At 40.0% G+C, this 13,966-nt stretch overlaps 1 protein-coding gene across 18 annotated transcripts in view; it reads left to right on the top strand.

The window, feature by feature from the left end:
- DTNA (dystrobrevin alpha) overlaps window positions 1-13,966 on the top strand; it is a 222,374-nt gene that overhangs the window by 173,652 nt on the left and 34,756 nt on the right. For 4 of the 18 annotated variants that reach the window (XM_009285603.2, XM_009285600.2, XM_009285602.2 and 1 more), the window contains 6 exons: window positions 884-892; window positions 3,059-3,139; window positions 4,907-4,930; window positions 5,052-5,141; window positions 10,743-10,820; window positions 11,440-11,532. In XM_009285603.2, the coding sequence (XP_009283878.1) occupies window positions 884-892; window positions 3,059-3,139; window positions 4,907-4,930; window positions 5,052-5,141; window positions 10,743-10,820; window positions 11,440-11,532 (375 nt within the window). Of the gene's footprint in view, window positions 1-883; window positions 893-3,058; window positions 3,140-4,906; window positions 4,931-5,051; window positions 5,142-10,721; window positions 10,821-11,439; window positions 11,533-13,966 lie in introns of all 18 variants that reach the window. The other 14 variants (XM_009285601.2, XM_009285604.2, XM_009285606.2 and 11 more) reach the window with 14 other exon arrangements.

Below are 13,966 nucleotides of genomic sequence, written 5' to 3'. Positions count from 1 at the left end.
TGGAGGAACTCCCCCCACCAATGGAAGGGTCATTTTTCCTTTCTGTATGTAAGATTTGCAACAAAAAAGAAACACCAGACTGCAGAGATGACAAATAGTGTGGCCAGTGCATCATGAAGGTATTTTTCAAATGCATTCTGCACTGACCTGACTTAGTTTCCATCTGAGTGTGTGGGAGCATTATTTTTGACATCAGTGTGAAGAGGTTAGACCAGCATGGAGCACTCTGGAAAATTCCTCTTATTTAATTTGGTTTATTACTGTGGGTATGTGTTATGCCATAACATGCATTTATTACATAGCATATTTCAATAGTACTGTGTTTTCTGCCTCCTTGAGGAAAGTTGCTTGAGTATCATCAGCTCACTTCTATGAGAAAGCTTAATCACTCATTTCCAGAAATTTAGAAATAACCTCAGAAAGATACACATTTATAGTCAATAGCTGACTTTTCCTTTGCTTTACCATAAAGTCTGCTGTTCTTGTCTTATCACATCACACAACTGTATATGTATGTTTGAACATAAATTTGATATTCAAGCTGAACCTGAGGAATGTGACAGTGGGCATCAGCCTTTAAGAAACTTGCCTTGGGAAAGCTCAGATTAGTTTAATATAGTTTTCTTCATATAAGAACTGACAAACTAATGTTAATCACAAAACCTTAGCAAAGCCTTGGAGTTTATAGACATTTGTACGCAAGGGTAACTCGGCATATGTAAACAGATCAATGACCTTTTATGCGTAGAGGCGCTCATGCTTTTTGCAGAATCAGAGTCATAAGAATGGAATATGTCCAATGCACTACTTACTTAGACCACATACATATTAAACTGACAATGTAATTAATGATCTCTTTTCCATTTCATTTTGGCTGCAAAAGAGATACTTGGTGAGTATTTTTCTTCTTTAGTACACTTATTGGAGGAAGGAGCTTGGAAAAAATGCAATAATGTCATTATTACCAATCCTTAACTTTTTATCAGAGTCCAGAGCCAAATAAATAATTGTCTTTGAATACAGAGACAGTGAAAGGGAAGAGCTCTTTTGGGGTTTAGAAACTTTCTCTTCCACCCCTATTTTGAGATAAAGCTTAGAGAAGACATTAACCCGAAGTGTGTATGTGGTGATCTGCTGAAGTCCATGGGTGCCACATACCCACTTCCTACTCAGTCAGCAGAGGTGGACTGGGTGCAAGGCAAAGCAGAGCCCAAGCTCTGCCAAGGGAGCACTCCTCCTGCCTCCTTCTCTGGGACAGTGTTGAGAACCAGCCTTTCCTCCCTTCTCCTCTGCTGTTTAGGACTCCACAGCCCAGGGCTGGACCCATCTTCCAGAAACCCCGGCCTGTGCCCCATTAGTTTTTGAATGTGTTCACTGGCCAGTGATTGCATTGAGAAAAGCAAAAATGCAGTAGTCGCATGTAGTTGGTGTGAACTATTTCTCCTACATCAATTACCAGTTTACACTTCCCAGGCAACAAAATACCAGTTGCTTACCCATTAAATAAAATTAATTTCTAAGTATTCTGTCAAAGTTTATTTTCAAATCTCTGTATTTCAAGACTCATAACACAATGACTTTTCCAGTGGATTGGCTCTGGTGATGGCCTCATCCAAGCTCTTCCTAGCTCTGATGAAGGGGTCCATGAAAAATAATTTTAAACACTTCTCCATAAGTACATAGAGCACAAAGTGCTGCTGCTCAAATTCGTGACTGACCAGAACCGGAGTTTTTCATGTGAGTCTGCAGATGCAGGGTTAGGCTAAAACTATATTTTCGTATAAATAAATAACATGCCAAATCCTACATCCTTCTATTCCCAGTTTTAAACTTCTTAAAATCAGCATGGTATTGTCATGCTGAGAATTCCATTTGGATTTGTCAAAGACCACATTTATGCTTGTTTTCTAACAGTTACAAAATAAGAAAGAAAACATGTAGCAATAGTTCACTTCTGTGCAGAACTGGCTTTCTTCATTTCTTACAGATGGTTTGGATGACCGGTTGTCTTGCACAATTGGAGCCCAGTGAATATTTTGCAGATGGCTACTATATTTTGATTTGCACATCTGCAGAATTCAGAAAGCAAGACAGATCTTTCACAGAGCTTAAAGGGGATATTAACCAACTTGAAATCTAGGCAGTCTGAAGTCTGAATTACATATGGCTTCAGGTTCTGCTCATATCTGATGGAAAACCCTGTGATATTAATAACATATTTTTTAGTTTTTCCAGAATGTCTACATCTTTTGCCCAATGTTGCATAAGAAGTCCATTAAGAAGGGGAAATTTCTGCTTAATGGATACAGAAGGAAGATTATGCATGAAATATTTTTTAAGAGTAGACAATAAAAGAAAGCAGAGGAAATATTCCTTCTCATTTCATTTTCAGCAAGAGCAGGAAATAAAGAACGTAATAATAAAACCATCATTATTAATGGGTCCTCTTAAACTAGAGACTTACTTCAAATTTTGATTTGGGTGTTTGATATACCAGTTGAAAAGCTTTGCAGTTAAACCGGTTTAGTTCTACATGTATTTTATGGGATACTGAGGGCTATGGGTACACTGTGGTCACTATGTGGATATGGACTCCACTAGCATGGAGCTTAGCGCCAGGGATAACCTCATGAAAAGATGTGTAATTTCTTGGCAGTTACCCCCCGCAGACTTCCATGCTGCCACAGCGAACCTGCTACCAGTGCTCAGCCTAACTGGTTGAAAGCAGTGACTGCACCCTGGACTACAGGCTCTGAAAAGGGAAAAAGGCATAGTGGTTATTTTGCCAAAGCAGGGAAAAAAATTAAGTTGCTTAAAACTCACCTCAGAACACACAAAAGCAGTATTTCCTTCCAGGCCTAAGTAACAGTGTGTTTTTATCAACTTCTGCTTAAAACCACAGCATCTTTAATTTGGAACTATTGCTGCTTAAAGCAGAAGATGCCAGTAGTAATGTTACTTTAAACAAGAAGGTCATTCAATTCTCTGTAAATACTGTTGCTGATGGAGGGGGGTTTTGTGCAAAATTAATGCAACTGGATATTTTGCCGCCTTCTAGGCCCCCCCGACCGGTAACCAGCATGAACGACACACTCTTCTCCCACTCTGTTCCCTCAGGAAGTCCTTTTGCAAACAGAAGGTGAGTTCTTATCCTTGTTTATATTAAACCATTATATGATAGTGGTAGAGGTTTCAATTTTCAATTCCCTCCCAGAAAAAAAAAAACAAAACCAAAAAAACACCCACAAAATAAAATTAACAGACATGAGCAGAGAAATACCTTGGTGATTTTGGACTGATATCCAGATATCTATCTGGAGAGCTGGAGTTAGGGCACCCCAAGCTCCTCACAGCAGAGCACAGAACTTCGGTTCTCATTTGAACCATTATGTCCAGCTAAAATGTGCTCACATGTAACCTAGGCACCCTCCCATGGGGCTGAAAATGGGCTGTTGAGAAGCCATTTTGTAGCAGCACTGTGGGAATAGGAACTGGGACATGCCGTTGCCTACTGGGAATGTCTGCATTGTGCTGCAAGATATGATATGAACAAAGAGAAAATGTGTTCATACTTGCAAGATATAGCAAGACATCCTTACTCCTGTTAAACCATTCAGATTTTCATTAAAGGCTACAAGAGAGAAGGAGTAGTCTTGGACTATGGTGACCCTTCAGCAAACAAACCAGAGAAGAGTCGTCAGAAACATTAATCCTAAAGAGAAGGTGCTTGCAGCTGACTATGTACATTTTGGCTCAGTATTTTGGCTCATACAGCCAAAATACGTGCGTAGCATTTGCTAGCTGTCTCACCCAATCTGTGTAAGCCTACCAACACACATAGATGAGAAGGTGGCAGAAAAATAACTTCCCGCTGTATGGGGGAAGATGAGCGATATGTCTTCGCTGGGTGCATTTTATTGCTTGGTTCCTGCTGTATGTGTCAGTGCTTCAGCTTTCCCAAATAACCAAACACAATCTCTGGGTAAGCATGGCTACATACTTTAACACCAAAACCAAACCCACAGTGTACCACACTGCAATGTCAGAGTAAAGATGGTTTACTGCTACTTTGATTTATGAACTTTGTTACCAGGAGCTATAAACTGTAAATTCTCAGTGTTATCTTAGTGCAAGTAGCTGCTGGGTGTGACTGAGATGCTTTTTGAAAGCCAGTCCCAAAGCGGCCCCCAAGACCAGATCTGCTGCCTATACAGACAGTGAGACTGCAAATGCAAATTCCTTTCTATTGTTGGAATATATGGGATTTTATGTGCAAGGCAGGATAATCTATTTGTGGCCTCTCCAGGACACGTCATTAAGAGCAATGCTCTTTAAGAGTGTACCAGTTGCTTCTGTTTATCCCCAAGAAGTCCTTGTGCTCATTCAACAAAAGTATGCTTTGCCATTTAGGCCAGGGACCTGCAGTAATAATCACAGCACTATCTACTGTGCTGCTTGTTTTTCTTTACATATGAAAAATTCCTGATTAGTTTACTTTTGTGTTCTTTAGTAATTCAACTGACTGTCTTTAACTATCAGGATTAAACGTACGTGATTCCTGAGCCATTAGAATTCCCTTTCTCCTAGAGGAAGAACTCCTTCGTGGAGAATCCCCTGAAGGCAGGAGACAATAACTGCCCCCCCAACCATAGGTACTCAGACTTCCTTATAAGTGGATAGTATGACATCCTTATACAGCAAAAAGTTTCCATGATGCAGCAGTCAGTTCTGGCTTTTTTAGAGTTAACAGTACCTTGATATGTCAAGCAATTACACTGCTTGTATATTAAAAGTTTTGTAACTTTTGTTTCATTGACCTAGCAGGATTTCAAGTGTTTGACAGCTTATTCTCATTACTTTTATTTTCATTTCTTATAAAATTAATTTGCATCTTTTTATTCGGAAGAAAAAGCACCCTACAAACTGTCAAGTCAGTATCCTTTCTAAATGGTTGCAAATTGCATTTATTGTAATGAACCCACTCTGAACACGCTGCTCTCTGTGTACAGTTTTTGGGGTATTAACAAGGTTTCGTTGTTTGAATCATTCAGGTTACTTGGGGGTATAAATGCAGCCAGTCCTGTGGCTGATGAGCATTCTCTTATAAAGCTGTATGTAAATCAGCTTCACAACAATTCACGGTCAGTATGAGAGCACTAACCCACTAATCGCCGTAGTTCTGTAGCTCATGCACTAAATCATTAGCAATTCTGCTAAACTACTAAAGATATTCTTTAAGGAAGACTCTGGTGGGCTAGAGGGTTTCTGTGGCTCTAATTAGTCTTTTGAATAGACTTCCTGCTGGCTGTGGGCTTTGCCAACTTCTCTTGCTTCTGCACGGCACAAATCTTTCATTTTACCCTTTCACGTAGGATTAATATTAATGTACCTAGTGGAAGTTGGAAACATTGTTTTTGAAAACCGAAAAAAACTACACCTTTATGGTTTCATCGTCAGTGTATGACTTGCCTGTTGCGTTCTTGACCGAGGAACAAAAGAGGCTTGCACGAGAGCCTGGAAACGACTCCAAGTCTCACAGCCAGCCTCCTCTTCCCCTTCCACGGCTCTCGCTGCTGGTGGTTAGTGTTCTGCTGTTAGCGCCGCTTGCCAATAACCTTCCCACTTTGCTTTGCTTTTCAAAATGGCCACAGAAAAGGCGGATCTAAATCCTACTGAAGCTAATGAAGACTTCCCATTTACGTGGTGAGCGTTGGATTTGGACCGATGCCTCTGGTTGCTGCACCCTTTTTCCAGCATTCCCTCTCATCTTAGAGGAAGAGCCTATTTCATTCTGCATAAAAGAAATATGCAGTTGGATAAGAACAGTTTCCCCATTTTTTTTTACTGTGGAGTGTAACGACCTTTCTTTTTTTCTTTTTTGATTAATCCATTACTATAATTCAGTAAGAAAGTACTGAGACCAAGGTACTTTTCTGCTAAATGCCAAGTTCTTCAATCTGTATTAGACTAATAACAGTATCTTCATTAATTCTTTTAGGTTTTACTATTGTTATTGCCCTGGGAAAATCAGGCCTCATTAGTGAAAGCTTATCCTCTCGTACATCAGAGAAACAGACTTTGACAGCTCTGTTTGCAATTGTGCTGATTTTATATTAAATGCTCTGTGATTCGTATTATAATAAAAATTATACAAACTCAGGGTAAAATCTTTAGCTGAACGTAATCAACTCTAAAAGCTCTGCTGGCTGTGTTTTCACTGCAGATAACTTATGGTTACTTCAATTTGTGTTGCAATCTAGTCCAGAGGTTTCAGACAGCTTTAAAGAAAGTTTTTATGTAATTAGAGTGTTTATTCAAAGGAGAATTGGCACAGACTGTCATTTGTAGCATTCCCATGGTATTTATTTCAGCTAGTTGTCTTCACATAAGAACATAACCATTCGCAACTGGTTTCTCCCTGTAGCAGCAAATGCTGAATTCAGCACGCTGACTCATTCTGCTGCTGGAAATGGATATGGTCTCATACGTTCAGCACAATATCATCTTCATTTCTGGATCCATGGGTGAAAAAGGGAAATGAACTGGGAAGAAGAAGAATCTTATTAGAGGAAAGATCTTTCTTTGATAACTAGTAAATACAATGACAAATTGTGGGGAACAGCTGAAAGGAGATTGAACATCATATGTTATTTGCAGTTTAATTGCATCTGAAGCACCGATTTTGGGTGGGTATGCAATTATTCCAAAGCTCAAAGGAGGTCGGATTCAGGCTTTCCCTGAGATGCTTCTTAATTTCTTCAAGCCACATCAGAATCAAAGTCCACATAAAATTTCCCTGCTTGCTTTGCTTAGTTTGAGCCACCAAGTCCATAAGAGAGCTTTAATGAGGAGGTTGGCATAACAATTAGAAGCACCTTTCTTCTAAATATATACTGCATGGAAATTGATGTCAACAATATGCTCTGTACAGCTCAAGAACAGCTTTAAAGCACTTACATTAGAAAAGAAGAAACAAAAAATCTGTGATCTCCTCCCAAATACCAAATCACAGTCATTTGCTGCGACGGCAGCTAATATGTGATTAAAACCACAAGTCCTGTATTTTTTTTACTGTAGCTAATATTCAGTTTTTAATCTCACATTTGTTTTTGTGATCTCCGATTACCTAGAGGGCAGCAGAACAAGGGAATATTGCTGCGGAGTAGGTAATGCCCTTGCAAATCCAGTGAATTGGATGTTATGTCAAAACAGATAAAGTGAGCATTATAGAAACTTCTGTCCAGTCAAGAGGAATAACTCTATACCCTGAATTAATGTTTTCTCCCTTATTTGGATTCTTTTGTTCCCCAGTTGCAGTCTGTCAGTGCTGCCTTAAAGTACATAGCTAACATAGTAATGGATACAATCTCCTTCTCTTTCTTAAAAAATGTCTTCTTTAAGGTATCGAATTACAGGGCTAAGGTGGGGTAAAATGAAACAGAACGTTTTTTCTTGCATTTTTCTCAGCCCTCCCCCCACAGGTAATACATTTAGTTCTTTTAAAGGAGTAATGAACTGGAATAAACGGAGTGATGCAGCACATTCTGCTGAACTTGAAATTACTTGGCAATTCTGCGGTAGAAAGAATGCACTATGGTATCAAATGCCCATAGCCAAGGAGAAATTGAGTCTTATTTAATGTTGAGTCAGAGTAGCTGGTGCCTTTTTTGAACCCCACATAAAAGCTAGAAAGAATTGGATATTCCACCTCGGCATAGCAAGAGATTAGGCCAAATTTCTGGACAACAGCTAACTTTGGAGCAAAACATAGTGGTTGCTGCTGTTGTCCATGTTTCTATCTCTAAAGAGTGTGGTAGACTTGAACTGCCTGTTGCCTTAGTATGTTGTTTTCAGAACAAGATGAGAATCCTCCTTATTTCATCAGCAATATTCTACCTGCTAAAGAAAAGGTTTATATGTCTGATTGTTTAGTAGCCAGGTAGACACTAAAGAGGGTATAACTTTTACACCAATATTGTTAGGTCTACATCTTTGTAGACATCTGCTCAGAGTTGGAGGTTTCGTCTCTTAATTTAGATGGGGAAGCATTCTTTGGCATCTTACAAAATGTTCCATTCTAACAGGAATATATCTTTAAAATCTATGTTCCAGTTGGTAGGACCCAGAGAAACTCACTGTGGCCAAAACAATCTCTGAAGTATTAGCTGTATTTTGGGGAATATGTGGAGGATGTAGGAAGATGTGGAAGAACAAGAAGGACAAATGTCAGCTCTTCCAAATGAAGGAAGGTTGAAGGCGGAAACACGGACAAAGATCGAAGGGATTATACAAGAGACAGCCTAACCTTGGTATCCAAAGATACTGAAATTATGAAAGAATTAGTAAGCACCCAGAGGATAATAAACCAATGAGAAATAACCAGCAGGCATTTGTCAAGAACAAATTATGTCAAACCAAACTAATTTGTTTCATTGACAGGATAACTGGTCCAGTGGGTAAAAAAGAAGCAGCAGATATGATACAGGTTGACCTTAAAAGGACTTTTGGCATAGTCCCAGATGACACAGAAGTAGCCAAAGGAAACGTGGACTAGGGGAAATTAGTATAAGAGCAACATTGAAAATCAGTAATTACATTTTCAAAAGTTTGCTGTCATTCTAGGAGGAGGACATATCAGCTGGGATTCTTGAAGGCTATCCTAAGTCAGACGCTATGCACTATTTCTTGTAATGACCTAGTAGAAGCAATAGAGTGAGTGTATGCAATTTGTAGATGGTACAAAGGTTGAAATAGTTATGGGAAGGAGTGCTTGGAGAGCAGTTTCTAAATTAAAAAATGAGCTCAGTTGCAATGGTAGTAATTGATGTCCAAATGATCTGAAATCAGTTAGAGGAAACTCAGTAATTATAAGTGAAAAGTGCTGTAGCAAGGAAGCAAATAATCTAATAAAAGATGGAGCGTAATTAGATGGACAGAAGTATTTTAACAGAGGACCTAGCAGTTGCAGTGAACCACAAACTAATTGAAGTCAGCAATACGATTGTTAGATTGCATCTGACCCTGGGACATCATGTGGAAAGCCATTAAAACTCATTCCCTGGAGGAGGAGACATCTGCCCAGAGGTTTGCACCCAGTGTAGGGCAACAGCACGGGGACAAATAAGCTAACCAGCATGACAGTCCAGAGGAGACACTCAAACATCAGAAAAACTTAGAAAACATAACTCATAAGAAGAGGTTGGAAGATATGTTTGCTTAATCAACTAAGAAGGAAATGGACATTGATAGACACGTTATCAATTGCTCAATGAGTAACATTTGCTTGCTTGTCCCTCCGCCCTGACTATGTTGCTTCTGGAGCATAGGAGAGGAGAACTTAGGGTTGGTAGAGGGGGCATCACACTGCACTGTTAGAAAGCAAAGCACAAAATCTGCCCTGGGGTCTTTGGTCTCCCATTGTGGCAACATATTTATCTTTACTTTAAGAACCAAAAGCTGCATTTTTGGCTGAAATGGCACACCCTGTACCCCTTGAATGCATTTTCCTTCTGTAACTGGGAAGAAAACGTGGGTGGAAAACGTGTCCTCCTAGATGGCATGGAGGATGTTTATCTGCGTGGATATCGCTTCAGTGGAAGCGCAACACACATAAGTAGCATGCTGATGGGCATAAAAATGTGAAGCAAGCATTTTTTCTTGCTGTGCAGTACAGCATTTCATTAAACTATCTTCCAAATTTATTATAAATCAATAGGGCTTGGGTTCTTAGGACACCCTTCGGTACCATCCTTTTCAGAACCCCGCTGCCAACCTTGACCTCCCAAAAGGAGGGGAATGGCACACACCTCACCTTACTGAACTCCTTCTTTGTCCGAATATTAAAGGATTTGATCTTCAGTCCATCAGAGCCACATCTGCTCAGATTTATCATGCATCACATTTGTGCAACATCATCTGCCTATACACACACACACACACCCCTGGATGCACAGGTGCATGCATGCTCACCCATCTTTTGATCGAAGACATTTACAGTATCAGTAGCCAAACCAAAAAATAAAGGTGAATACTTTTTTAAAAGAGGAAAGTAAAATATCTTTTGGTTTTGCTTTGTAGTTTTTTACACCAAAAATGCTGCAACATGAAAGAAAAACTAACATTTCAATCTCTCCATTTTTAGCGAGATTTAGATAAGATAAGATTTATCTTATTAACATGGATATTTTAGCATTGGGAAAGATGCAGTTACTGCAATCCATTAAATACAGTAGTAAGGAAAAAAAGTGGGTTTGATGAACTCCATATTTTTTTAAATCAACGGAAGAACAGTACTTCTGAAAACTAAACTGGTGTATCCCATCACTGGATCTAAATAAGTGCATTTCCATAGGTTATTGAAACTATCTTATGGCAAGTGTGGAGAAGAGCAATTTAGCTGTTATGGTGAAGCTTTCCCAGCTTGAAAGCTGCATTTAAGGTGATGTTTATCTCAGACTCCACCTGGAAACTACACAAGCCTTCAGCTCTCCATTTGTGAAAGAAGCACATTTTGTTTGTCTTTTCTGTGGTGAAGGCTTTATAGTTTCCTTTTGGAGAACAGGAGGGAGAACTCTAATTCCTGACTTTGCATTTCCTGAAGTTTTCTAAAATTTCTTTAAAGCTTCTGTTGTTATTTTTATACAGTCCAGGGCGCTTGAATGAGTTTCTCCAAACTCTGTTCTGTAAGGAATTTCAGACATCACTGTTTACCCTCTTCTTAGTTTTCCTGTCTTATTAACTAGCTCTCCTTCCAAGAATACTGAAGTAGAGCAGAGCAAACTGCTGGCTAGGGCTGCTCCAGCTTTCTTGAAAGGCAAAGGGTAAGTTAAAGAGAGAGTATGTTCGTAGCTTGCACTAACACAGCTAAACCAAAACCTTTGCCTCTATTCCTCTCGCTTTTAATGTATTCTATAAACATCTTTCCTGAGAAAATTGTGATAACCAATTAACCCAGTGAGCTAAGTAGGGCATGTTTAAATATATTTATGTACACCTGGATGCGTGAGGTCTTGATCAGACACTTCCAAGCAAATCCAACTTGTGATTTCAGTATGTTAATTGTGTGTAACATATGTATATTTAATGTATATATGCAATACATAGTATCTTAAAGCAAATAGTGCCGACCTCACAATCTGCTGTATTTTGAAATAAATGGTACCGTACAGCTCCAGTCCCTGGCCCGATCTGGCATCTCACTGATTTTTGAGGCTGGCTCTGTAATCGAGTGGGATTCTACCATCCTAAGCCATTAAATACTTAACATATAAATTACAATAATAACAAAATAATTTCTGCGCTTGTTTTTTTTTTTTCCTAAGAACACTTAAGTATTCGTTCCTAAATTCCCATTTCACAATCTTACTTGCTCCTGCTTTCTCTGTTTATTTCCCTCTGTCTGTCCGGACCGCACCCTCTCTCCCCCCGACCCCGTTTCAGGTTACAGTACAGCCTCGATGTTGCAGACAGGCTGGCCGATGAACATGTACTCATCGGGTTGTATGTCAACATGCTGCAGAGCAACCCCGCACGGTTAGTGCAGGTTTGGCACCTTTGGGGAACCCAGGAAAGGGACGTTGGTCGGCCAAATGCTCTCACTGTTTCCTCCTGGCTACAAGCTGAAGCAGCTCTTTATGAGCACTAACCTAAAGGGAATGCGTATGAATACGGGGTATGTCCTCCCAAAGTTGGTGGATTGTGGCAATTGCTGTTTTTCTCTCTAGTGATGTTAAGTAGCAAGGTATTGCAAATAATTGCTCAGTTAAGAATGGCTATACAAATTGATTTGGGATACCATGCTCTAGTCAGTGCAGGACTTGGTGATGGTACAGAAATCTTCATACAACGATGACTAACAAGTCCGTGTTTTCAAGGTAATAATTTTTGAGGTGATATATAATTTTTAGCTTCACCTTACCTTGAAAGGAAGAAGTGGTAATAGTGTGTAAACAGTGATAATAATAATAATAATAATAATAATCTGCTTATTAGTCTAGTGAAGGAAGGAGTTCATTTCAGGCCACCCCGAGGAGGGGAAATGCTGGCTCGCCTCTCCAAGTGCAACAAAACTCTAGACTTCGCAGCCCTGTACCAGCAAGGTGGAGAGCGGTGTAGTATATGGTCCTAGTAAATGTGGCACTGAGCAGAAAACTGTACGGTGTTTCTAACAAAACTGTGCTCATGAGGTTACTTTTGCTCATAATGAACCCTTTGGTTTCCTGTACTGCTATTGCAGAATTTTTCCCAGGTTAGGAGAAAGTCTCCATTTACTCTCATATGTAGATAAGGCAACAAGCAACTTCTTTTGGGAGGGTGAATGCAATGGTTCTCTGCAGTCTTACAAAATTCACTTCTGTGTGTAGCTCCAGTTGAAAATGGGAGTAATTTGCCATGTAGCTGTGCCCAGTGGAGAAAAGAGTGCCTTCATTGGTCTGGGTCTGCTTCTCTACTCTGCATCCCACTGGAATGTGCCAGTGGGGAAAAAAAAGGCAAACCGGTTTTTAGTGAGGAAAATGAAAACCATTTCTTCAAAACAAAAACATTTGGAAAGGGAATTTCATTCCTGGAGCAGCACTTCCAGAAAGCAGGCTTACTGAGTAATATTTACAGCGTGGCTGTGAAAACAAGCTGTTGGGTGCGTGTGTTTAGACCAGTCATTGCCCACCCATAACTGAAAAGGACAGGAGTACGCTACCACTCGGTCTAGTTTGACGGGGAGAAGGAAATGTGGCCCTGCCTACCACGAGTGACTTACCTGATACAGTTGTTCAAGAGGCCAGCAAAGACTGGACCTGGTTTAGAGTCATTTTTGGTGCTAGGCTACTGGTACTATGTCTGTAATTCATTTAGCTTCAGTGAGGACCACCAGTTAGATCCCCTTGTGAGTGCTTAGCCTCATCTTTACCATCTTCATCCTCTAAATTTTATCCAGTATATTCCAACCTGTTTCTTCAAGCTTTTGAGCCAACCTCACTAAGTCATAGTATGTTTGTATCCAAATATGCACATACAAATTATGTGCCATAACATCCTTCAAACTGAATGTTTTTGAGGGATGAATAGAGAGTGACTGATAATGGCCTTAATTGTTTAAATAACCAATGCAAAGTGTATTACGTAACATCTGATTACTGACATTAAATCAATGCAGTCACAGCATCCTCAATGAGAAACAATCATCTCATTTATTAGATTAGATTTTGACAGATGTAACCGAGAGGAACAGCAGTCTTTGTCGTGCATCAAACCATGCTGCATTGCCATTTTCTGCTTTGCTGCAATGAGACTGGTAGTAGAGAAAGTGAATGGTTATGTTTTGGTAAAGACAAGAAGAACAAAGTGTTGCCATCCTGAAGCTCCTGCGTGAAGCCAGTTTCTAGGAGAGGCAGGTGAGGCCTCTGCAGGAGACTCAGCTGCTGCATCCCATATAGCCTGGGGAGGCCCCTTCAGGCAAAGGTGAACTCCTTCTGCCCATGCCCCGAAGTGGCCAGATGCAGTTTGCTCAAAACCCACACAGATGTGTTAGGATGGTGCTGAGTTCAAGTTATTTCACCCTGCAGCTCAACAAGATCTGGCAACTTGAGTAACACATGTAGTTAACCATAATCAGGTAGCCTCTGATTTAGGGGAGTCTGCAGCTAGCCAGCTCAGCTGTTGTATCTGCCTGCAAAATACCATGTGTGCGTACCCATACATGCCATTGCATATTTTCAAGTGCTACTGACAGCCAAAGATGAAAAGAGGACTGATTGTAGCTGGACCTTCATCTGAAAGAAAAACCTACAGAAATACTTTGTGAGCATAATACATAACATTATCTTGAGAGCTATATAGTAGCATTTCAAAATAAAATGGGGGGGGGGTTAGATATTGAGTCAGGCTAATTTATAGTGGCTAATGATCAGTCCAATATAGCCCAGTATGCCTTTTTTCTGTCTTAAGGGTAGCTAGTATTTATATTTTGGGG

This window comes from Aptenodytes forsteri, unplaced genomic scaffold, assembly GCF_000699145.1.
Source record: "Aptenodytes forsteri isolate BGI_AS27 unplaced genomic scaffold, ASM69914v1 Scaffold23, whole genome shotgun sequence".
NCBI lineage: Eukaryota > Metazoa > Chordata > Aves > Sphenisciformes > Spheniscidae > Aptenodytes > Aptenodytes forsteri.
This window is presented reverse-complemented; position numbering and strand designations above follow the sequence as displayed.